This window comes from Bombus terrestris, chromosome 9 (assembly GCF_910591885.1).
Source record: "Bombus terrestris chromosome 9, iyBomTerr1.2, whole genome shotgun sequence".
In the NCBI taxonomy this organism is placed as follows: domain Eukaryota; kingdom Metazoa; phylum Arthropoda; class Insecta; order Hymenoptera; family Apidae; genus Bombus; species Bombus terrestris.
The window spans coordinates 12,163,483-12,191,121 of record NC_063277.1 but is presented as its reverse complement, the minus strand read 5'-3'; the positions used below and the strand labels follow the sequence as shown (position 1 = coordinate 12,191,121).

The following is a 27,639-nucleotide window of genomic DNA, read 5'->3' as shown; positions in this document are numbered from 1 at the left end:
GAGGCGAGCAATGAAACTGTCGTAACATTTTTCATTAAGAGAAAAATCTATCGGTCACACGAAGTGGCAACATTTTCTGCTACTTCGTCCCCAATAAAGACCGATGTATCGTGAACGTACAATATGGTGCACACCGTTTATACTTTGTGACCCTAACAGATGGACAATTCTAAGATCTAGACCAAAGATATCCTACACCCACGTTCTACGTAAGAGTGTTGAGAAAAATTTTATTTACCTATTAAATGATAAGCGACAGATTAAAATAATATTTTAGTTGCAAATAAGAATTATATTTTCTACTTTAACAAAGGTCTTTTAAACTTTTAAACGATGGCCGAAGTAATTCATTTATTATTTTTCACTTATTTTCTATTTCGATTTACATAATTGGAAAACAAATGATGATACATAAATTGAAATAGCTTTTGGTTTCGTCTTATCTAAAAAATCGTGAAATTAACATGATTATTCTTCGATAGACAGATCGCCATTCACACTTACTTCTACAACTACTTGCTCCTCGAATAAGTTGACTAAAAGTTTATATAATTTAATTCATCATAGCTGATGAACGTTATTAAAAATTGGAGATCGTAATTTTGCAGTAATCTCTCTGATTGAAATATATTTGTGTAGTAATAAATTTATTCAACGAATGGTAAGTAATAAATCAAAAATAAATGTACATTTGTAAATACGAAATAATTTCATTATTTTAAATAGTAAATTTAGATTTGTCCAAATAACAAATAATTTATGTCTGTTTTATGTTTGACCTCTCAAATAACAAATGATGAAAATCTATTCAACAATGCCCGATATTAATACGTGCGCAATGAACATGGTAATTATATAATAAAAGCATTATTAAACGAAAGTATCTAAACCAGTGACAAATTATTCAATTAGCGGAAATTTATAAAAAAATATTTAAATCATTGGATATAATTTCATATATGGACATTTTCTGATAATTATTTCAATTACTTCGAAATTCTTTATGTTGTGGAAATTTATTCAAGATTATTTAAATAATTTATTAACGAAAATTATTTAATTATGTACGACGATTAAAACGCTGGATACCGCATGGAACGAAAAGTAAAATTTCCAGTAAGCAGAGTAAGTAACTTAAACCAAATGTAAGCCAAACTAAATTTTCGCCAGACCAAGTAAGGTATCCTTTGATTCGTTTCTCCAACCAAATATGAATGAATATGAAAGGAGATCAAAGCTCCAAGAATTGAAATTTATGCTTCCAGAATCATATATATTTTACTGCGAACATGTAACTCTCTTTTGAAATCTGAATTCCTTTTTAAATCTATTGAAGAACCTTAAATGAAAGAATTAAAATAAAAAATCCTGAATCGTTGATAATACAATTCGCAAAACATTTGAGACTTCGCGGTTTAAATGAAAAATAAGATTCGATCAAAAAAAAAAAATCGAACATATCGTTGTTACTTAATTGTTAACCCTAAAAAAGTCACTCCTTCGCTATCAAATAACTATAGCACAATCTCCTACCTAGCCTACGTAAGGAGTTGCAAGGGAAGACAACAACTCAGCAGAAATTGACTTTACCTTTCACAGTTTGATTATACAATACCCTAACTCTGACAGAAACACGCGTGTACACGTCGGTTACAACCCCATAGCCAGCCGTTACACTTCGTCGTTGAATTAATTAAAGGGGAAGGGAAGAATATTGAGTTACACGAGCAATGAAATTATTAAACTTTCTGTTGTTTCCTATCTGCACGCTTGCATCTGTATATATTTTGCATGAAAGAACGCTCAAATAGCATTGTTCGATACAGGATACATATTCGACTGCATCGGGAATGTGCTATATGAAGATGAGATACGCTCGTTGCAGTTGTCAGAGGCTAAAGCTGTAGCTTTGCGAGCTAGCTAAAGGGTAATCTAATTGCAAGCTTCACTAAAGATTGTAATATGTAATAACGCGTGGATGAAATTGCAAGCCTTTCTCTGTTTTTGATGTTAGTTGGCGTTGCGTGACCCTTTGCAACACCATTTCCACGGGGTCACTGATCTTTCCTACGAAAGAATTTCAAAGAATTTTTGTAGAAAAGCATTGTACACGAAGTAATATAAAAAACGGAGATACTATATGCGCATGATTAATTTAAACTGCGGGTTTCTATCCATTTAGAGGAAACTTGAAAGCGCAGAATTCGATGAAAAACCTGTTCTGTCGTAAGAAAGACTTCGAAGCAATGTTGACTGCATTGCAATTATAGTAAAATAACACGAAGGTAGCTTTTTCCGGTACAAATCTTTTTTAATTTTCTGTCAAAAAACATAGATCTTTCTGGCGGTTCCATATCTAAAGATAGAATATGGACATTTTGAAAACTGCGTTGTAGTTATATCGACATGAAGCTTTCTATAGAAATGTACTTAATTAAAACGTCAAACAAGGATTTGATAGTGTGTACATGTAAAGATGGGACTTAAAAAATGAAATATTACATAAACGATCTGCAATGATTTCAAACCAACACCAAGGGATATTTTCACAACGTGAAATTCCCAAGAAGAAAATTCGAAATACCGAAAGAAGCTGCGACAAGCCTGTATTGAATAATACGTATAAAGAATAATAAATAAACGTATGAAGAAGATTCTATGGAAACAATAATAACAAACGAAGACGCTATTTTTAACTGAGAAGTCGACAAGGAGCAAAAAAATTTATCTCAATAGAAAATGGGACATTTTATTAAAAGATAAGCAAGTTCTAAGAAAATCTCAGCGCTGCAAGCTTCACAAAAACAAAGATTCCTTGCCAAAAGAAAATAAATTCCTGTGCCATTTTTAAAGATATGGAAACAGATTGCAAACTGTATTGTAGTTATACTGAAAAGTAAACTCGCAACGCGAATTTCTCAAAACCAAAAATTCGCAGTCAAAGAAAATAAATGCATTTGGCTATTCCGTCTTTAAAAATAGAATATAGAATACGAAAATGTCGGAAACTGTACTCTAGTTACGTTGAAAAATAAGAAAATTCCTCCGATTATTCTACATAATATAAAACGTAAAAGTATCATCTGCAAATAAGGATAATACGAAATTAAATAAAAATGACAAAATGGAAGAAAAGTATCAAAAGAAATATACCAAGCCGTAACTTATCATTATATTAAAATAGCACTCAAGTAAATTCCAGCATGAACTTTTGAAAAATACAAGTTCGCGGTCTAAACTCCAACACAATTGAATATTCAACTCGAACGATAACTCATACAAACGAAGGCACGGTTGAACCAACATCTCGGATTATCTGTCAAGCGCGTCATTTTCGTAACTTAAGGAGCTACCCAATCGAGAATATAGACACGCAATCTAACAAAGTCAAGGAAGACGGATTACACCGGTGTATCTGGTTGGCAACTTATCGTCGAGCAGGTGAACAGAAACAAATAGTTCGCATACTATCGCAACAACTTCGCGGCTCGGTCAAATATTTTGCTACGTGGAACAGACAGGAAAGAGATGGCTTCGGTAAAGTGCATTACGCGACGTCGTTCAACCCCTCGATGAACCGGGCCAAGGAACAGGGCCTTTGACTCATTAAGAAAATAACCTGACATAGATAGCTCTCAGCCTAGACAAGCACAGAGATCCTATAATTGCATATAAACAGAGAAATTTCATCGGCTCAGAGATTCGTCGAATGCCACACATTTTATACATTTACGATGTACATTTATGCGTTAAATTAAAGATAACATTTGAAGAAATTATTGTAAAGCAACAAAGGATCGTTGATTGAGTTTGGTTTGCGGAAAATGGAATATGTACGAAAAATATAATTTTGAACATCGATGTGTATCGTGAAGATAGATCTTACAGGGCGGAAAGGATGGAAAGAAATCTTATAACGCTATAAATGAAAAATAATATTTAGAAAAATTATTGAAAAAAGAGATAACGGTACGTTTGATTCAGTTCGATTGGGGACAAACGAAAGATTTATATTTCAATATCATAATTTTATATATAGATGTGAAACGAAGTTAACGCCGGTGTCTTCATTTCTCATTTGAACCGCTTGAACATAATTTTCAGTAGAAAGAATGCAAATTCATTGTACGGTTGAAGGGTTAAAGAAGAACCGAAAGAGTGAGCGGTAATTACGAAATTAAAATGGAAATTTAAATGGTGAAACGGACTTTTGTAGACTTTGGCACAGTAATTGCTATGATTATTTTTATTGGGATAAAAAACACGTGACAGTCTAGCTTTTGAGTTAAAATACAATTATACAAAAGAAGGAAATAGTCAAAGTGCATAATAGTATTTCAAGCATGAATAAATTATTCTCCATAGTAATCATCTGCTCCACTAGCTAATCAACTATACATCCAACATTTGCAAGACTTTGCAATTACGTTGAACTCAACATTTTTTATTCCAAGATTAATTCGCAACGTTAACAAGGGGAGAGATTACGGTGAGAAATTAGAAGTAACGTTGCAGATTATTCGAAATATCGTGTGGCGAAGAAATTAGATTCAACAACCAAACGTAAAGAAGTGAAAGATTATGAAAACTTTATCAAGCAGTCGTGCGTAACGTTATAATTTATTAAAAATGAAACTAACGCGACGAAGGATTGAAAGAGTCAGAAACCGTTTTTAAGCGTTTCCGATCATCCCCTTCAAATTACCTTTCGTCCAATCGAATACTAATTACGCAAGAGTACGTCATTGCATTAGCTCGAATCTTTTTATATCGGAATTAACGTCAAAGATCGAATATGGAGCGAATAAAATTTATAGCGAATAATTGCATGCAACGTCGTAATTTATTTTAAAATTTCGCGCGTCGAAGAAGTTACTTTCAAAATTCAATTAAACGAAAATTATAGAAATTTTCACGAAGGATCGTACGTAATGTCGATATCACGAGTCGTTAAAAAATTTACGTATCAAAGAAATCAATCTCAATATTTAAACAAACCTAAAACATTTCAAACTTATGGAAATTTTCTCGAGCAATCACACGTAACGTCCAAACTTATTGAGAAAGTTCGTACAGTAAAGGATCGAATGAATCGTTCTCAAGCGCTTCCGATCGTCCTTTGATTCATCCCTTGGTTCGATGGGTCGTTGATTGGCTGAGAAATGGACGCAACACGTTCGTTCTCATGACGTTTACGCGTAATTGCACGGCGATCTGCCGCTTCTAATGCGACACGTTCGACCGCCAGGATGGCCGTATATATTCGTGGTCCCCTTTCATGGCATTTGAAACATCGGCTGATAACGTGACGAGATTTTCAATCGACTATCCAGAGACATTTTTACGGCTGCTAGTTCGTTCCGGTAATACCGCCAGACGAAAGACGAATTGGCTTTCGAAGGGGAATCCCGTTCGAAGATAGATCATCTGAGAGACTGGATGGCGAATCGCCAAGTATATAATCCGAGAGGAATTTTTATGGGAATAGATTACGAGAGAATCGAGTACCGTCACAATTTTTTTGATAAGTTTGTGGAATGGCTGGAATAATATGTCTAAGAATACGATAGAAATGAATATCCCAGCTTGAATTTATATTAGATTTCTACGTACGAATCTTTGAATGCTGAATCCTTGGATCTGAGTTTTCGAATGTGAATACTTCATTGATAATATCGAAACTAGAAATTTTGCATTCAAACATCCAGATTTGTACCTTTCTATCGGTGTACACGCAAACATCCAAATTGAAAATGTGATAAAACTGTGTGTCTCAACTTGAATTTCTATTAGAAATACATACGTGAATCTTTGTATTGTAGAAAGCGAATAGAAACGTGGCAAGTGTGTTACAATCTTTCGGCAATTTCCTTGAAAATTTACAACTAATTATATCATAATCATGGAATAAATAAACTTGTGCAAGTGGAAGTTTGTTTGGGGGGGGGGGGGGATTTCGATACTAAACGCACATCCAGGTAATAAAAGTAAATATACAAAATATGAATTTGATTAATTTGGATTCTGAGAGGTCCATATAATGCCATACTACCACGTTGGATACACGAACACATGAATACATGCCATGCAATATTACTAAATTTTTTATTAAAAAAAGCAAGAGGATTTTCTTAATATCAAATTTATATCCAAAGAAAACTACAATTCGCTCTAAAGCTTTTTTGGCAACCGTTGTACATTTTCATCAAATTACAGACATCATACGCCAACCGAGTTCAATCCTCTCTCTCTCTCTCTCTTCCTCTCCCTCTTTTTGTAACTACATAACGTAGACACAAAGGAAGGCTCAAGAAGAAAACTGCATTGAATGCTCGGTTGGCACGCGTTCGATGGACCAATTCTCTCATTGTCAATGGTCTGCAAAAATTCAGCTCTCTTCCGAGTAAGCTACGAGCGAAAATAATACGCGCATCGGCTAAAAAAAGGAAGACGATGCGATGACCAGGATGGAGAGAGGATCCTTTAGTCCGATCTGGAGCACTGCAAGCTTCACGTCTGTCACGTTTCCACGGATCATCCGGATCGTGAAAATCCGCCGCTCCAAGTTCCAGCACTCGTCCGCACGTTCGAGTTCCACCTCTTCTCACCCTCCCCGCGCAAGTACATTCGAAAACCGGTGATAACGATTATAGTCGCTTAGAAAATCGTTCTTGTTCCTCTATTGAAGTATTTCGATTGAGTAGTCCAGTTACCGTGTACTTGCGTATCTATTTAATTTTTCGTTGACAAAGATTAATTTAATATCATAATGAGGCTCGATATGTGTAATTGATTTAGATAGAGAAATGCGTTTTTTTTAGAGTTGTTTGATGTATTGAGTGTTCGAATAATTGTACCTTTGATTATTCATTATTTTATAGAGCAAAATCAATCTTGAAGTAACTTAATCAATTCAGGTGGAGGAACACGTTTTTTTTTGTAGTAGGACGAACAAGTGAAATTTTGGAAAAATTATCGTGAACATTGATTGTATTCAAATTACGATTTGGGCTTGGGATATCGTTCTTGTCTTTGAACGAAAGATATCGAATATTGGAATAAATATACGTCTTTATTTACTTGTTCTTTTACACAAGACAATTAAAACTTAGATTTAATCTAACTAAGTTAGGTGAAGAAATATATTTTTTCAAGCTGCGCCAATTAGATTTATAGATATGGATATATTAGAATTGTGATTTTGAGATTGGTAGGACGAAATATAGTGTCTACAGTGTTTCTGAAACGCTATAGGGGTGCCTGATAAAGCGAATATATTACGCATGTTCCGTTCAAATTTATGGTCTAATTTATTGAAGTTACCCCTTTAATTACTCGAAGTTCTCCTGGGGGTTCTGATTAATTGCTACTTATAAAAAAAAATATTTCTTTCCTAAGCACCCTCTTTGATTTTATCTTTGAAATGCATCCTGTTTAACAATTATATAGACGAATACTTTAGGTAGAGCTATTTTTACATACAATTAATCATTTTAAGATCATTTGTCAAAGGTGTCTTGAATTCGTAAACATGTTGCATCTAATCAATTCGGTTGATCTATTTTCGCGTGCAAGTAACACAAATTAATTATACCGATATCCTGATTATGAGATATACGCGATGACTAAGCATCAGATACGTACGATAGGAAGAATTCAGTAATTTGACACATTTCACGCTGAAATATCGCTATCGCTACAGAACATCGTTATAAAACATCGCTAAACACATTTTCCTCGTTTGCATGCTCTTGTTATCGCTTTTTCTGTAATTTTTTGTCCTTATGATTAACATCTACGATAATATATAACAATAATAATATATAACATTAATTGCAAGACGAATGACTTCCTATGAAGTTCGTTTGAATTTGTTCAAGTACACCAAATACACCGTGTTACATAGAGAAAATTTCCAATAAACAACACTATAAGATATCTTGTTAACTGTGCTGTCTATTACATAGCTTACTACTGAATTATCTAACTATACAATGAATTATTAACGTTAATACATTGTTGCTCAGGTATTCGGTTATGTCTACACTTCCTCGCGTTTTTTAATATACATATAAAGAGTATAGATGTTCGTGGAAAGCACGCGTAACAGTATTCGTGTACAACAATTTTCCAAACAACGAGACATTAAGATCTACCGAAGTGAGGAAGAGTTCACGTTCATTGCATGCAGTAGATATTCTTCAAACAACGGAAGGTATCTGACCAACTATTGTGTAACAACGTATATTATATAGCTTATTACTCGATTACACAGCTACGGAATTAACTATTGAAACTAACACGCTATTATACTCAAACTTCTATGTTCTATCGGTACAATATTCCATTTAAAGCTTCTCCACCAATAAAGTACGGTATATCAGAACCACATTATACAACAATTCTTCGAACGACACTTAATATACAAATATAATATCTACTTCAGGATTAAGTAATTCCGCGTATACATGAAAAAGCAAAGAGAAAATTGTTTCGTCCTCTATATTCCAACCGATATTTCATTGAAAAGCGATCGGATCGCTCGTGGGAGAGGAAAAAAGGTAACGAGACGTTAAAGTGTTCCAAACTGACAATCCACGAAAGACTCGACGGGGAATCACAAGTATTACTCGAGACGTGGCTTTCCGAAGCTTCCTAAAAGGAAACTCCTCAGAGATAGCAATTGTCGCAGCCAGTTAAAAAGAAGATACTCGGATCGAACGAATGAAACGTGGCTCGTATTGATCAGCCTTTAACCCGACGGAGATACGCAACCAGTTAAGGGTTAATCAATTTCGTGTTACGACGTAGTAACGTGGCGTGTCGACCGTGTCAGAAACACGGCGTTATCCGTTGCAATAATTCTCTTGGTACACGTGGCCCGGCCTACTAAGTGGATAGAAACGAAACACAGCTGTATGATTTGCCTCTCTGGTGTGACTCGGGTTTTGCCTTTTTCTATTTCGTTCGACCTTTCGCGACCGTATCGCTGGTTCTGAAAGTGTAAAAGAACTATCGTCAATTTCGATGACCGTGTGTAATTTTTAATCGAGCTTTATGATAGATGCGATGATGTTCTGGTGATGTACAAGAAGCGAGATCTGACTGTTCGTCTCTTTTTCGCAAAGCGAATTTTCATTAATTCGAATATTTACGCACGTGAACATTGAAAGGACGGCGGTTTTAAAAAAAAAGGGAAAAACCTTCCGTCGATTTTGTAGTCGAGCTTCGTGATACATGCGATGATGTTAGAAACGTTTGATTGCTTGTCTCTTTCTCGATTACTAGAATGCTATCGAAGTTTTACAGTTTGTAGCTTCCATGTATAACTTTAAACTTGGATGTGTGAACATTCACACGTTAGAAGAGTTCTTTGAAAAGAACATGAGTTACGCGTGAACGCCTTCAATGTTACAACTGTATAACTTTCTAATTGAAAGCTAACTTTTCACGCTATATAATATCTTTCCACAGAACTGTATCTTTCCACAATCGTCGCAGTTTCCTATTCTATAAGTGAACTTGCATAAACGATTTAAACGTCACGGCAAATTAATTCTCGCTTTTCCAACTGTAAGTACTACGAGTGCTAGAAGTACTAAAATTTCACTGCTAGAAATTCGTGTAGAAATACATAATTTACCAAGTCATCCACGATTCTCGAGCGCAAGCATCTGAATCAAGTTTGAAAGCAAAGCGAAATTTGTCGTTGGCGTATTCGAACGAATGAAGTAGAAGCGTGCTGACTTCATGGAGAGAGCGAGCCATCACGGATACCGATCTCTATTGTACGTGCTTAACCCACGCTTCTGTACTTGCTCGTCGACATTAGCCTCCTCGCGAAACAGACTTGCTTCACCCCTAACCATCGAATTGTAGGGCAAAACAACCGCTCTGTGTAGCTATTCGACCATCGAGTTCTTTCGTTAACTTAGTTCACCGTCTACGAATCCAATTAATCTTAATTTTGAAATTTTGTGTTTACAATTTCGTACGCTTACAAATTAAAGATACTGTAACACGTAAGAAGCGCAGGTTTTGTATTTTAACTTGAAAATAATAATCGTGACGAGTAAGAAAGTACAGGATGTGCTTTGTGAAAATAAAATCAAACTCGAATTCCTTGTTCAGAATATAATGAGAAAATTGTAATTAATTCCGGATTTTAATTTGTCTTGACAACGAGAAACAACATAAATACGTGATTTATTTATTTTTCAATCGCATGTTCAAAACAATTATTCGCATACGAATGAAAGAACGGTAATTAATTGGAAGTGATTAATTCAGCTTGAAAATTATAAATATTAAATAAATATGTAGTTTAATTATTTCGTAATTTCTGGTTCAAAATTCTAATTTGCATAATAAACGAATGAAACAAATTGTAACTAGTTGCAGGCAACTAATAATTCAATAATTAATAATTTTGGTCTAAAATTGGCAAGTAAAAATCAAAACCCAATCGTTTGGCGTTGATACATTTAAAAAGAGAACTCGTCGCGAAGAGGAAAATTTATCTACGCAATTATCATTTTTATTAAATGATATATAGGTACAACATTTATCTCGATGAATTCTTGTCATGTATTTGGTAGCTTTATGATCGTTTCGCCAAAAAACTTTCCGTCTTTTTCAGCGGCAAATCCTTTGAACCAGTTCTTACAAGCTTCTAGCGCATTCAGCATCCCCCCATTAAAAAACTTTTGTAAAAACCAGAATAAATGATGGTCGGACGATGTCCTGATGTCCTTCGCAGTGGTCTGAAAATTCGCTCTTTGTAGTCAATATTCAATTTTTCAAGCTCAGCTTTTTTCAAAAAATGTTTGTTTCTATAAAGCGACAAACCTTCGAAATTTTACAATCTACAATATTATTCATTTTAGATAATCACGCGATCGAGGGCGATATGCTCAAGACAAAATTCTGACTTTTAAAATAAAACTATTTGCTCTATGTAGGATTTACAGAATATCAAATAACACATTTGAATTATAATTTAATAATTCGTGTCAATAGGAGTATTTTCATTATTTAATCGTTTTGTACGTATCTTTATCGGTAAGCAAAACTAGTAAGGATTCTGATAAGTATTTTTACCAAAATCCATATATAAATAGCGCAAAGTTTATAATAGTTTGAGTTCGATAAGATTTTTAAAAGAAATGTTTAAAAGTAACAGGACTTTTTCCCATAGAAAACGTTAGACCTTTCTAAGAAGAATGCATAAATTTGAGTTGCCACCACCCAGCAATTTTTACTTTTCACAGTGAGTTTAAAAAATAGTCGCCTGAAGTATTGCAGCGTTCCGGGTGCGTTCGTTTGCAGCCACTTGATAGCCACTCATATTGGGAAACTGAGAATTTCGATACGCCAACTAGCCGCAGAAAATTGAACTACTGAGAGTAGGTCGAATACCCGTATGATCATCAATGTTTAAATGGACACGCTGTGGAAAACGAATGTTTTCAGGTTTGTTTTAATGCTTTTAAATTGATCAATAATAATAAGAGTCATATTGTTATTTAAATAGTTATACAAATTTTCTCCTAAAAAAAAAAAAAAAAAAAAAAATGAAAGTAAGATACAGTAACTAGCATTGACGTAGTATCTTCGGCTACTCTTCGAAACAGAATAATCTGTTAGAAATTACAACAACTTGCATTTTTTTTTAAAATAAGAAGCACTAGTTTACTAGACGATGTGTGCAAATGTTTTGAAAAAATTGCAATTGGTTGAAATCACGAAGAAAAAAGTAAGGGTCATTTTTTACGACTGTTCTATTTGGGTCTGTAATGAATATTTAAACAACATATTTTGAAGGTTTACGACCGTTGTATATATATGTTGAAAATTTCATCGAAATGGATTGATGCAGAGACAAGCGACAGGCATCGAAAGATGATGATTTATTGCAGTCACAGACCGAATATCGTGAAAAATCCGATTTTCAACATTTTTAACCGTTTACAGCTCATAACAACGTTAACTGACCTCCATACAATTTTGTGGTAAAATAACAGTACCTTTTTGAAATACAGTAAAATTTATACCCTTTTAAAAATTTCTTGCTGTAAAGTTCGTTACTGTTATTAGTTAAATATTCATATTACGTTATATGAAATAAATAATTTAACTTTGGCCACGAAATACCGCTCTCCAAACCACTTTGTGTTTGACAAATGAAACCGATGGGATCGTACATTCCAAATATTCCAACATTTTTACCCGCTGTTCACCGATACAGAGCAAACCTAGCAAACCTATAATAGCAAACCTAACGTTGTTTTGTTGAAAAACGACATCTCTTTTTCCATCGACTAGCCCAAGTTTTTCCGTTTATCTTGTTTGAGAAGTTAATCATCCATAGTTAATCTAATATTCCGATAAACTTTTTTAAATTTCAGTTGATCGGTTTAAGCTTGTTAACAGTACGTTTAAAATTTAAGCACGAAAGACTGCAATCAGTAATTCTCCTTCGATTTTACCAAACAAGAAATCACATCAATTATCAAAAATTATCTGTTTCCCTAAAAAATTGTCTAATTTCTAATCTTCTAAAATTTCCCTAACTATTATGAATTTCCAACGGATTTTTCCATCGAGGCAATCAATATTATACTATTCTGGTAGAAATAGATGATCAACTCTCCGTCAGCTCTGACTCACAGAAAATTCGAGAAATAAATCAAATTGTCCAGCTAGGTCAAAGCATATTACTCACCATCGCTTTTACTTCTTAGGTCAAGTTCGCAGAGACTCGGTTTACTTATAATGGCTAAGTCAATCTATCTTCATCAAACATACCAAAACTTTCCCCAAAAATATACTTTGATCCATTTGCAGTAACATTACATAAATATTATTAAACCTAATGTCACGAAAATAAAAATATTTTTCCAAAAAGGACTGGACCGTAGAAGGTAAATAAGCATATATGTTTCAGCAACCCTACGAACGCAAATGTTATATCGATACAAATGGGCACCAATTTTTCCACATCCAATAACGTAAGGTTCGTTTTATGTATTTCTTTATTTGATGTCGAACAACGTTCTATTACAGATGGTGGAAAAAGTTGGTAAATATATGGTATTTTGTTATTGAATAAAAATATTACAGAATAATTAGTCAGTTAGACTAAGTTCCATAGAAAATTCTTTGACATTCTAAATTCCTATAAGAATTCTCCAAAATTCTAATAATTTATAAAAATTCTAAAATTTTCAATATATTTTTCTTATGTCTCTAAAAATAGTAAAGATAATTACTCAGCTGTATCAGCGATCCTTTCAAGAAGACAATAGCAAGCAATTTTATTTTACGATTTTTATAGTATTATTTACATAGTCTAATATTCTATCAGAAAGATAACCATTTAGATAACAAAGATAACAATTTAAAAAATGTAATGCATTCAATTGAATTACAAATAAAGGGAATTGGTATTGTTGGAAAATTAAACCATTTTTTCTAAACTGTGCTTTTTCGAGCAACACTTTAAAAAATGTAATGCATTCAATTTAATTACAAATAAAGGGAATTGGTATTGTTGCAAAATTACAACGTTATTACAATTCGAACGCATCTAGATTATGACGATGAAAATTACGAGTCTACCCTACATATATATATACACATCAACGTCACCATCAAGATTAGCCATCACTATCTGAATTAACTGTACCTAGTTATCTGTCTATGACAGTAGAGAATGCAATCCATCCCAATTATATAAATTAATCCCTTACAAGTCCCCTTCTCACGTAAGTAATTAAGAGGATAAGCAAATGTGCGTTCGAATTTAGTCGTCCGGACGCAAACTCCTATTATTTGAAGGAAAAATTATAGCTACTTGGGCAAGTCAACGAACATCTATTACATGATAACTGAGTAACTGAGTAATCGAGTTATTATTCGAATTGATCGTTTTATGAGAATAGACGTTGTCCCACTCCAGTTCAGAACATGGTTTCTCAATTCGTATCTCACGGAAATTCGTAATCGTGTCAACAACATTTTTGCTGCCTCTACGAAATTAATTTCCGATATGTCTAATCGATAATATAAAATACGTCTGGAAGAAATTCCTACGAATAAGATTAAAAGGATCATTGGTATTCCATTTTCAAAGTTAGCCGCGCGCAATTAAACTGTCTACTCGTGAGAAAACCGAGTAGCTTCGTTCGTGATCAATATCAAGGTGAAAAGAGTTGCTCGATTAAAGTAAACTGAGAATTGCCGCTTTAACGGCAGCTTAGAAGTAGTTTCGTTTACGGCCTCGAAATCAAGTAACCTGAGAATAAACAGCTCTTCAAATAACAAGACAGTTCCATCACAATTTCCTTCGAAATTAAGTAACCTGAGAATAAAGAGCTTTTCAAATAACAAGACAGTTCCATCACATAGCGTTACGAAGGGATTAACTTCTTAAGGGATATGTACTGCCAACTTAGCGCTTATTAAAAGAAAATTACTCAACAGCAATTGAACCCCTGCGTTTTTGTTAAGAGAATCGTCGAGTGTAGCAGATAGGCAATTTTTTACGTTAGCCTAATTTTCGTAGCTGTCATTACATATTTTCATCCCTTATCATTTTCAATTTATAACGCTACAGAAGCTATTCTCCCATGTATTTTCCCAATTATATTGCTCTTGTAACGAGGATACGATATTATCCTCAATCGAAAAATATAAAATAATTGTTTTACTCTGACCGTAATACACTCGCTGAAATTGTTGAAGTTAACCATATAACTTTATATCCATTGTACGTTGCGAACGAAAGAAAGAAAAAAAATGATATTAACTGAAATAATAACTGTGCATTTGTTGAAGCTGCATGGAATAGCATCGATTAAATTGATACAGGAGAAATCGTTTTGATAACGAGTACGTTCGCCCATCCAAATCAGTGAACTCGAAAATTATCGTTTTAATTCGGTTTAGTCAACGTTTGTGTCGATATTGGAACGCAGTCGACCATATCGATAATTTAAATATGTTGCATGAATATATGTGGCATATATTGGCGGTTGAAACTTATATTACTTAAAAAAAAAAAAAAAAAGAAAAAAAAAAAAGAAAAAAGGAAGAAAAGAAACTTAAATTTTTAATATCGCAGAGCTTTGATGAATATTCGATTGATATGGAAGGTACGATTTTTGATATTCTAAATATTTGCCATTTCACGCGCATTTCGATGCATTTGCAATTCCAAACCGTATTATGGAACAACTTCTCTCTGTGGAGTTTGATAGCCGAATTAAAACGATAAATCCTTGACTCTCAACGAGTCACTGAAATAAAAGAGCGATGTATCCGCTCACACGTATAAAACTCTACTAACTTTATCGTTCGAATATTTCCCGAATGATTTTTCTTGATACTGATTACTTCTCTCCTTGACATTTAATTCGCTAAGAATTATATTTTAGCTTTACATGGAAAAGAAATGTTTAATCTTTTTTAAACAGACTAAATAACGCTAAAATAGATAAAATATTTCGAATTCTTGTGTCGTTTGAACGCTCGTTTTGTAATACCACCGTTACAATGAAATTTTTAGCCTTTCCTTGGACAAATTAAAAAATCATAAAATACAATTTAAATATTTTGAAGCCTTGCGTAATTTAAACAATACAAGTTACGTTTTACGATACACGTAACAAAGATTGTGACAAGACGAAGACGAAACGATTAATTTAACAAACGTAACAAAACGAACAAGGGAAACGTAAATGAGACGAAGCGGTAAGTAGAAACATGCTGTTGCTGGTCAGACACCTGGCTGGTACCATTGAAGGCGTTCACCTTTCAGTAGTTTCTCATTAAACTTGAAAATCTCCCTTGCAATTTCTTTCATATCGCCAAATAATACAAAGATTAGTTACTTGCTGAAACTACTTTACTTAACATTTTAAAGTAATTACATAATTAACTTGTAATAAATTGTACGTCCCTATAATACTTTCAGAGGCAGATTTTTCACTTTTTTGCAGATAACTGCAATCTCCTTTAAAACATCTATAGTATGGCAGATGAAATTGTAAAAATCACTAATTAAAATTAGTACTTGTTCTTGTTTTATTTCAGTTCGCGTATTCCTGTACCCGATACCAAAGAGCCAATACCCGATAAATAAACAAACAAATAAATAGATACATTATTAGATAATTACATAAACAAATGAACGAATAGATCTAATTAAATCGATTACAGGAAGAGAATAATAATGATCCTTTACAGGACGAACAGATTTATTAAAGGGAAATCATAAAACACTAGAATACAAGAAAGGAGCGACAATAAAAACGTCGTACACAAAAAGCCGCAAATGCTACAACGAAATCTAACGGAAAATAATTGCACCGATATCGTTTAACGCTTCAGTTTATCGCTTCAATCGTCAACGATTAAAAAACAGGAAGGACAAAAAAGAAGTAAAACGGAGAAATAGAAAAAAAGAGGAAGAAAAGCGAGGTAGAAAGTGGATTTGTCTATTTAATGTCTGGACATCGATCGAGCAACATTGTTCGGATTGAATCAGCGACCGGCCATGCTGTCGAGGCATGAATAATCCAGAAAGCGGAATAATTTCGCGTTGAATTCGAATCTGAGATCGATGACGCCTACACCGACGGACGATCTAACCCAGTTTCACCTTCGAGGCGTGTACACACCGCCAGTTTTCCCGCAGAACGGAGCCAGGTCGATAAAAACACACGATTTTACACCTTTCTCCACTTATCCGTATGTTTCGCTGTCTCGAATACGAATATCCGATGTATGTACTTCGAGTCCTTTCCTATCAAGATAGTCGTGAATTTTACGTTATTTATATCGACATCAAAATTTTATACAATCAGTTCTCAATTTTTAGGGACGTTAAATTATTTCGTGAAAGAAAATGATGATTTACGAAAAGTAAATTTGATATTGGATAGTAAGTAAAAATCAATAAATAAATTCTATTTCGTTTATTTACGTGAGATATCTAAGTTCGATATTGAGTATTTTTGAAGTATTGATATTGAAAACTGGGCCTTTAAACTGAACAAAAATTTCCTGTGATCATCGTAGTGTAAAATATACTGATACATTTTATCATTTTTATTTTTATTGCCAAGCGTGGCCAGAATTTTTTATTAAATTAAAGCATGCTACATCGATTTGATAAAACAAATATCGAAAGCTGGCACGAAAAATTCATAAACAAATAACATTTTTCTCGTTTACGATTTATTAAATTGTCGTGTTTTTTCTTTCTTTCTTTTTTTTCAATTGTCGTTATTTGCGAACAGGACGGCGTGACTCTTCGAAAAAATCGTTTAAATCAAAATTTCGACTCCCTCTCTCTTTTATCTCTGTTTCCGGTCAATTTATCGAACCGGTGCAACATGTTAAAAAAAAAAAAACATAAATCACAGCCGTTATCATGGGAACTAAATACATAAATCGAAATGAAGCCTGAAAATGACCACACCCCTAGGGAGACCATAATTAACAAGTCAATTCGGTCTTTTTTATTATCTCTGCTTGACATGCTTCGCTGATTAAGAGCTGCAATTTCGAACAAAACTTGAAAATTGTTTCATTTCTATCGACAAGGAATTTCAAATTTTAATCGAATAAAATTTCATATAAATTCTACGATAATTATTTATTATTTTACAATGGCAAATTTCAAACGATATGAAATTCATAGTTAACGCGAGATCATCATTTTTTCACGTTATAATCAACCCTGAACTTATCTGACAAACTTTGATTTTCTTTTCCCTTGCACGAATGTCTACCTTTTATCTCAACTCACAAGAGAAAGATCAAGCTCTTAAGATTAAATTTTAAATTTTGTACCATTGTATCAGGAAAAGAAAGAAGTTGCACGCTATTTTCTCCTGATAGTTACGATTAGCTACAATTCAACTAATCCGATTAAATCAACGTAAGTATATTTATCCTAAAATTTATACACCAAGGAATTATTATTATGTAGATACCGATTACTAACGAATTAAAAATAAAAATTATTAATTTTATTACCCACTTGTATTCATAACTTGACTATATTCTTGATCCCAATCTTAATAATAAGCAACACTTTTCTCCACATAAACAATCTATGATCTGAGTTATATTTCCCAGAAAACCCTGCTTTTTTAGTACAGCTTCGTATAGTTTCTCGTTTTTTCTTACAATGCTATTTACTTAAAATCTAAAAATTATGTGACTCTCTCTCTCTCTCGCTCTCTCTTTGCTGTTGTTTACTATTTACCTAAAAATATAAAAATTGACCAATTCTAAAAATATAAGAACACAACTAAAGGAGAAACAACAATCTTTCACATTATCTGCTATCTGAATAATATTTCAGATAAATCTCTACTCTTTGTTATTACTTCTTTCTATCATCTCTCGCTGCTTTTTATAAAAATCTACAAATTTTGAAGCTTTAAAAACATCTAAAATATGAATATCTAGCTGAACTAAATCACGGAATGAAAATCTCGCTTTCGACTCTCCGCTAAACCGCAACGTTATAAAATGCAAAACAGATCTAACAGCTAATTTTTATAGGGCGCTTTAGCCGTACGCGAAACATGTTTCACCTCTTTAAAAACGAATATCTTAACGGCATTCCGGCCCTTCCATGTACGAATACATGCACGAGAATTCTATTTGCGTAAATTCTGATCGATCTGACACTTTCTGTCTTTCAAACGCGTAACGCAGAACAGTTTCTCGGCCGAATAACCTTTTACATCCTGCAACTCTTATTCGCACCGACTATTTGCATGCGCGAAACAATGAGGTATTTCGGAAAATCTGACAAATATTGCAGTTTCGAAGAATGGAATTTTTGAATTCTGTTAAAAATTCTATAGAAGGATAAAGAGTCAAATTGCGCATCGTCGCAGCTTGGAAATAATATAACAAATATAATACCCTACATATAGCGTGATAATGTTGTACAACATACTAAAGCATAATATAGAGATTGAACATGATGTATCTACTAAAATATTAAATTTTATAAATAATGTTGCATATGTTGAAGTTATGTATAATACACTAAAGGTTAGAGAATTATTTGATAGAATAATTTTTAGATACGAACCCTTACGATTTTAATTAAGAAAACGCAAGTTGCTATAAGAAATTAATACAATAATAGCAATATTATAATAAATAGCAAATATGCTAATTGTAATTATTAAATATTAAATAATTTCGTAATAGTCAATCTTGGATAAAAGTCCCTATATGAAACTTCAACTTATTAAAATGTTCTACAAAATTGAAAAAAGAGTTACGAGATATGAATTCACTTTTATCGGAATATTTCTTGTCTATCGTTTTTCCTTAATCCATTTCTTTTTCTTTTTTTTTCGTCTCCTATAAAAGCAACGGATATGAACATCGACGTTTGCGCTATACGTGGAAGCCAAGCTATTTTTTAGATTTGTAATAAAAAGACGAACACGCTGCATGTTTACAGATTCCCTACTTAAAGTAAGAAATTTCCATTCGTTTCACCGAAGCTGATAATTAATCTATCGTTCATTCATGAATGCAACGTATTGGTACCTGCTATAAACAATAACGTAATCAAAATTTGAATACCTAATCAAAGCTAACATTAACAATTGAACCACAAAGCATAATTGTAAGCCACGTCCAGGTGAAATTTTATATTTCAAAAATGAAGAGAGAGGTAAACCATTAAATGGACCGTTCGATCAACGTTGCGTTTACTTGGAATTTTAATTGCAATTTTATTCTCACGATTTGCATTATCAAATCACGAACATTGCACGTGTATTGATATTCTGTAAACAGTCTATTGTACTAACAGCTATACCTTGATAACATTAATCAATTTTCCCATTTATTTTTAAACTGTGTTACTTTTATACAAACTTTTATTCGTATTTTACTGCTAGGTCCATGATTTAAACATTACAAAAATGATTCAAGATACCTAGAAAAAATAATTAGGCCCAGTTATTTTATGTTACGTGAATCTGTGTCGATAAGAGGACAAAGAACAAAAATTGCGAGGTACATTTCTAGCGTATGTTCGACTTGGTAGTTCTATTTACTAGACGCACTTGGTACTGGACTTAAATGTACAATACAAATTAAAAATCGCGAATACTTTTAAAATAGTAAAAAAACTGGCCAGCGATAAACATAAACAAATCCTCCCATTGTATTCTATTTCATATAACTCTCTCCTTTTCCATTTCAAATTTGACAGAAAATAGGCTTCTTAATTTCGTCAATTATCGTACGTGTGTTACTATTTGTCAATTTTTATATTTTAATGTGTTATAATACGTATACACTGCCATTCTAAGTCGTCTAACGTTTACAATTATTACATGCAGACTAGAAATAAATGAACACTGTAATTACGAAATGAAGTTGGCACTTACTAACCCTGGAATACTATAGTGCATTCATACTTCATTCTCCATTCATATCTGTTTCAGTCCGTGTAATATCTGTTCGTCAGAGAACTGTACAATCGTCATGTATGACACGATTATTCTAAATTTGCATGGACGCGAGAAAAAGGAAACAACACGCTACACGGAAGAGACGTGTTATTTTTGCATAAATACTACGCTAATAAATAGTACAGTCAAAAGAAGTATTAGAGCATCGTATAACATTTACTAAAATTCCATCAACATGCATAAAACGCGGGAGAGGATACTTTTTAAACGATATCGTATGCTTCATACAGTATTCTAACTGAAAAATTACGAGAACAGTCAGAACTTAGAGGAAATACGATACAACTCCGCTAGACAATGTGTGAAAAACATTAAAGTTTTAACTCAGGAAATATCTGCGCTAACAGAAATCTGCCTTTGACAACGAGAAGAACAAGGAAAAATCAGCCATCTGATATCAGAATCGAACGTTAGAACGTTAGTGGTTAAAAGCGAGTAATATGTAATTTTCCCTGGAAAATTGTATAGATTTACAAGATTTGTTTACTCGTTTCTAAAAATTTGGATAATTCTTAAGGAACAACAGATGCTTGTTTGTCCCTTACACGTTAAGTATCCTTTCGTATACTTGTCGTTTCGATTACTTCGGTGCAAGCTTCGCGCTATAATCATCCGTGATTCTACGTAGCGATAGAGCCAAAAGTAAGGAAAAACACAACACGTACCACCTGAAGATTTCGTGGAGCGAATCCGCGGTTCCCGAGTTTCACAGCAACATAGTACGTTCGCGGTTCTCTGTTCACTCGCCCCTCCACAGATCAGCAAACATCAAAGAGTCATATCGCCAGAGAAAAGCACGGGGGTAGCCTCTATGTGGCGCGAAACGAAAACAAACGACAGAACGGAATAAGGACGAGCCGATGGGACCGCATAGTATCTCGAGGTTGTTCCACCAGCGCGAAGGAATCGTTGAACCGAAAGAACATCGAACTCGCGACGCGCTCGAGAACCAACAGTGGAAAAGAAAAGAAAAGAAAAAAAAAAGGGTCAAGAGACTTTCTTCGTCTTCGACCTCTGAATACCTTAGCCGCGAAAAAATTCTGGCTATCGATACCTATCGCGGTGAATATACGGAAACTTCGTAAGAATACGTAGAAAGCGATGGAATAAAGGAAGAAGAGAATTGGAGAGAGGACGAGTGATTATACTCAACACACACGCACACACTATAATAGGAACGTGTTGGATGGTATCGCGCGCGCGTCCAATACCGACGACCTTTCTCGCTCGAGGATCAGTCGAAGACTGCTCGGCCGAAAGTGGGAGGCCTCTTTTTCGAAAGCATCGTTTTCTCCACGGTGGCGAGGCTTCCGGACAGAGGTAACCGAGCATGCGTGCCACGAGCCACCCGATCAACGCACCGTACACACAGGGTGTGCCAAGAAGCACGCCTGATAGAGCGCACCGATGAACGTGGAACGTGTACGATACTGTACAGGGTGTTTCATAAGTGAATCATTCAACTTTGATAACGCTCAAGTTGGTGGATCCTGCCGTTCTCTGAGATTTATTTTCACGTTTCCACCTCTTTAGATATCTTCCTTGTTGAAATACTTTATTCGTTAAAAAAGTGGAACACAAGCACGACAATGAGAATGATATTGTGAAAAGTTGTCTGTATAGTAATAATAATAATAATAATAATAATAATAATAATAATAACAATAATAATAATAATAATAATAATAATAATAATAATAATAATAATAATATCTGTAATTTCTAATAATATCTAGAAATTAAATACTTTATAACGTTTTATCTTATATTATCTATCTATATTTTAATAATATCTGTTAAAACCCTGTTAACCCCGCTGTCCTCTTCGAATCTATATGACCTGAAATGGATGCTACGTTTCAATAAATATTATTATATAGTATTAATTGGCTATTAACTATAATAATAATGATAATAATATCTATTACGATATAATAATACTATCCGATTAATATTACGTAATAACATCTATTGAAACATAATATCCATTTCAGGTCATACAGATCCGAAGAGAACAACAGGATTAACACGTTAACTGGCACGTGAGTTTTATATATTTCGTCCTAAGTGCCGCGATAGATTGAAACATGCTACACTCTAATATTTAACTTTTACAAAATATTATATGACATTTGCGAAGAATCATATATATATATATCAATAAGACTTTTCGTATTTTGTTCAAACTGTGTGAAGATATTTCGTAACGTTATAAAAATGTAACAAACTCAAGAATGATAGATAGAATATTGCAAGGTGGAAGTTCTCTATCGTTCCAAAACATCTGAGAGAACTAAAGTCCTAGTATTTTTCAATGCCGTCTTTTGCTTCTTTATTCGAATTAAAGTATTCAAACATGGGAATTAGAAACATGGGAATTTCAAATATTTTACATGTATATAAATGAAAAAATGCAAAATCAAATACTTTAATCAGTGAAGAGCAGATTTCGATAATTGATCATGGATAAGTACTTTATCTGGTCACTTATAGAAGGTAGTATATTTGTAAGAAATTCTAGGTATCTCTTCTCTCTGCTGAATTTTATAACTGAAATATGGAAATTCGATATATTCGTTTCTCTCACACGTGTGAAAGCAAAGGGACGAAGTCGATTTTAAAAACTTATACATCTATTTCCTGGGGCTAACGACGACCATTTAACACCGAAACTAGACTAGAGTGATCATAATGACCAATTCATAAGTTTTCATAGAAATTCTAGAATAAATTTATTACAATGAATTTTTCACGATTTAAATGATTTTGTGTAGAGTATATGAATAAAAGCTTGCTCTCCCTCTTTACCTGCCATCCTAATTTCTTTAACATCAGCCTAATACGTCGGCGCTACTATATTCTATCCAAATATGAACAAGATAGTCATTGTGAAAAAAAAAAGAGTAAAACGAGTTTCTTTATATAATTATTTGCTTAAATAATTGTAAGCATTCTTTGCCTTAATTCGATGTAAAGACAATAAAACATAACGCTATGCTAAAACCGGGAACAATATATTCACTACTCTTGAATAAGATATAATGAACATAGTAAAGTAAAAATTCATATCTCTTTGCTACAAATCGACTATCTAACAGATACTGAATTTCTCTATAGTTGGATAGAATTGCATCAAATATGTATAAAGCGCAATTATACAAAATGCTATGATAAAACTACACATTTGAACAATAAAGTTCTGATAATGTAAGAGAAACAAATTCAACCAGTGTTTAAAAAGATAGTGATCCAAAATGTATTTATTAAACGCATAACGATATAGCTTAAATGATAACTATATCCAATACTAGTATCTAAAAACTGTGCTTCGCCTTTCCAACAATGAATGACAATAATAAACGAATAATTGAAGAGAATGATCAACGCCCTTCTATGGAATTAATAGATTATTTAAACTATTTAATTAAAAAGTTATACACCAATAGAAAAGTAAATTAAATACTCAGTACGTCTATGTATCCACTGATTGTGAATATCACGGCATGAATCAATATTATGATCTATTTATCAAATTGGACGGAACAACTTGCAGTAAGAAGCTTTTCAAATAACAAAGATGTCCCATTTCAATTTTCTTTTTTTTTTTTTTGTATATTATATTCCAAAAATAAATAAAAAAAATGCCTCGCACTTTTCTTTATATTATATTTTATTAAATTGTTGCACTGTTTGCAATAGATTTCATGTATGGAATAACACTTCTGATTCAATTCACAAATGATAAATCCTAGTAAACAAACTTTTTTTCCTAACAATAATTGACAAATTAATGCTCCAACCTGATGGATATTTATTAGTGAATGAAAGAAGACAGTATGATAAATTTTTATACAGTTTTAATTAAATGGAACACAAACTCCATTATCATAATTAATTAGATTAAAAGATAGTAATATTTCTATAGAAATAGATATATTGCGAAAAAAATGTTATCTATAAATCAATACGAAGAATTACACTGAATTGTCTAATTGGAGTAGAAGCGACTGGAATGAATATTTTGGAAATTTTCAAATTTTCATTATATTTATATTACTACATAAAATATCATATTATAATATGTTTATTGATTTAAGAGAATCTTTAAACTTTTACCGACTGCTATGGATTATCGATGCTCCGTATAAAACAAAACATGATGAATATTCGACATTTTTAAAAAATATTCGACATTTTTCACGAATATTCGTGCACGATTATGCTCCAAACGTTATCTCCACACGTCCGTCCTTCGACGTCGATATTCATATTTTCTATATCTGTCGAGCTTACGTGGCACAAAACAAACGAATATTCATGTACCTTGATTCGCATTAATTTATCGACTACAGCCAGAACAATATTCGCTATTCGGCACGAATATCGAATAATGTAACGACATTTGCGTGTTTTAACGAGAGTATTGAATATTCGAATGCTGTTTCACATCACGGAACTGTCTCTCCCTATTTCCTAGCATAAAAAGATTAACTGTGTCTATTGAATGATATATATCATAATCTAAAATTTTAGAATAATTCCATAATAGCATAAAATTAGAATTTGAATACTTGAGTCACTTAATTTTGAAGAAATTTATTATTATTCAAAATTTCAGAGTGCAATTAAAATATAAGGACTTTTAGCATAAAATATGCGAAATTATTTCGCAATCTTTAGATTAAAAACTTTAAAGATTAATACAGTCAAGAAAAGAAATTGAATATTGTGAGTTTCGAAAATTAAAATAATAATCCTAAACTGTTGACTAGTGATATGATACCTACTGAAATTGATTAATTGATTGAATGGGTGTTGGAATGAAAAATTTGTGTTTTACTTTAGTTAATTAACGAACCTAAGTAAAATTTGAAAATTTAAAAGAGTTTAAAGAGAAACATGCTTGCATCTCATAATCTTTCAATTGATTTCCATGACATTCGAATGTTTTTTAAGAAGAACACCAAATTATTTTGCCAACTAGATGCTTTAAATGATACGCTGGAGTATTTATCAATTTTTATAGCAGAACATTTTTAGGATCGAAGAATTCCATTACGAAACAATCCGCGCAAGATTCCATTGTTGCTTATATAATCTACATGCTATGATATCATCAATTTAGAAGCTACGTGATATATTAATTATATAAGCACGGAAAAATTTTCAGAATTTTATACAATGCATAAACGTGATTCAAACTTATCTGAAAGTATGTATTATGTTCTACACATCGTGAAAGTAAAAATACTTCTAAAACTTTCTATTCAACTATTTATTATAATCTTCAAATATTTTGATTAAATAATCGACCTTGTGATTTCTAATATTATTTGATAACTAAGTTTACAAATCAATGATTGACTTACCAGCCAGCTATGCCATTGGGTTGTATCTCCTGCAGGAAAATACCCAGCTCTCCTTTATCCTTACTGCGAAGACCAACCACACTGAATCCCAGACTGGTTCCCTCTGGTTTATACAACTTGAAGAAAAAATTATTGCCCTTAATACCTTTGAATGTTTAATAAACGTTGTAATAATATATATTGTACAAACCTGCACAGTAAATACTTGACGACCTCTTGCTGCAGCTTCAATAACTTTCTTAAACTCCTTAGCGTATGTTGTTGTTGTTATTGGAGGCATTCCCATAACCTCTGACGCAAGACTTGGGCTTGTGACCTATAACAAAGCGAAAATTTAATACTAAGTACAAAGGGAATTTTAAAATACATTTTAAGAATATTTTGAAAAAAATTTTACCTGTGCACTAGTATCTTCGCTGCTGCTATGCACCAATGGAGCAACTGGAACCCTTTGATCTTCTAGTTCACTGCTATCCTGATATAGATCTTGATATACATTTGATCCAAGTGGTTGCACTGGCGTACTAGGAACAGAAAGTTCCAGTTGTCCACTAATGTTAATATCAAAATCGCCAGGAATAATAGATGGATGCTGCCCCAGTTGAGTATTTAATTCGATTAGTGAGTCTTGAATTGTCACTATGCTGCGGAATACCGGATCTTCCAAAAGAGAAATTAAGGATTTTATATCTTGAGTCGTATGCATTTGTAGTTTGGGGTCATTGCAATCCTCCACCCTTTCTTGAACATGCTCCAATAAATGAAGAGCTGTAGATATGTCTAAAAAAGTTAGAGCAAAAAATACAAATTAATATTATAAAAACTGATGTAACCTAATAGATATTGTTCTTAAAAGTAATATATAAATTTATAACACTTTTCTATCAAAAAATAAAGATGCTTCACTAATTTTAATGCATTAAATTTATATTGACCTGCACTTAGAGGCATTTTGTTTTTGGTAGATTTGCTTCAGTTAAATGTGTATAAAAAGTCTTGTGAATCCCCCTGGAAAAAGCATATGTTATAAATACATGTATATATTGCTATAATTATACTTCATATTTTATATATCTTATGTTTTTAATTTAGCGAAATGAAATTGTTAAAATGTATCTTAACCTCTATAACAGGCAGGAATTAAAGAGCAATAAGTAAATTTTATACTTCTTTTCATACAATTTTATCATTAAGATATCATTAAGAAGTTCTATAACATTATATTAACTGTCGTTAACTTTAGCTGTACCATGAATTTATCGTAAATCAATACGTGGTCACATAACTGCTTCAAATATTAATAAAACTACAACTTCTCTTACCTAAATTTCTTCGAAAAATTGAAGTAGAAGGCAAATAGATCGCGAGTTGATGATTCTCAAGAAATTTCACGGTCACGCACGAGAATTACAATTGATTTCTTGAAATATCACAGGAAACGTTTAATTGCATTTTGCTATCAGCTGACTATGCCAAACTATCGAATGCTTGACAGTTCTTGGATGGAGAAAGAGAATATAGATTGACTCCAACCAATGAAATCCAATCAAACATTACTATCGCGAAATGCGGGAAATTTAAATATTCACTGGTGAATGTTTTAGTGGGATGTTTTACTCATGTGATATATAACTAATAAAATAATTGTTTCTTTAAATTTGTACTATACGATGATATAATATTAATAATAGAAGTATAAAAATATTAAATTTCTATTAAATAAACAAAATTTAAAAGTCGAATTG

General features: G+C 32.8%; 1 protein-coding gene and 1 long non-coding RNA gene across 3 annotated transcripts in view; both read right to left on the bottom strand.

Moving 5' to 3' along the window:
• LOC100647267 overlaps window positions 1–27,399 on the bottom strand; it is a 166,460-nt gene extending 139,061 nt beyond the window's left edge. The window contains exons 1-5 of one of the 2 annotated variants that reach the window (XM_012311732.3): window positions 27,217–27,399; window positions 26,830–26,902; window positions 26,292–26,674; window positions 26,085–26,210; window positions 25,895–26,010 (exon numbers count right to left, since the gene is read on the bottom strand). In XM_012311732.3, the coding sequence (XP_012167122.2) occupies window positions 25,895–26,010; window positions 26,085–26,210; window positions 26,292–26,674; window positions 26,830–26,845 (641 nt within the window). In that variant the 5' untranslated portion in view covers window positions 26,846–26,902; window positions 27,217–27,399. Of the gene's footprint in view, window positions 1–25,894; window positions 26,011–26,084; window positions 26,211–26,291; window positions 26,675–26,829; window positions 26,903–27,016; window positions 27,160–27,216 lie in introns of those variants that run through there. The other variant, XM_048408870.1, reaches the window with a different exon arrangement.
• Window positions 7,054–22,203, bottom strand: LOC110119588. The gene is made up of 2 exons (XR_002308062.2): window positions 21,191–22,203; window positions 7,054–8,995 (listed from the first exon to the last, which is right to left on the bottom strand). It is a non-coding gene; the product is annotated as an uncharacterized LOC110119588 (long non-coding RNA).
• Window positions 27,400–27,639: the final 240 nt, after the last annotated feature.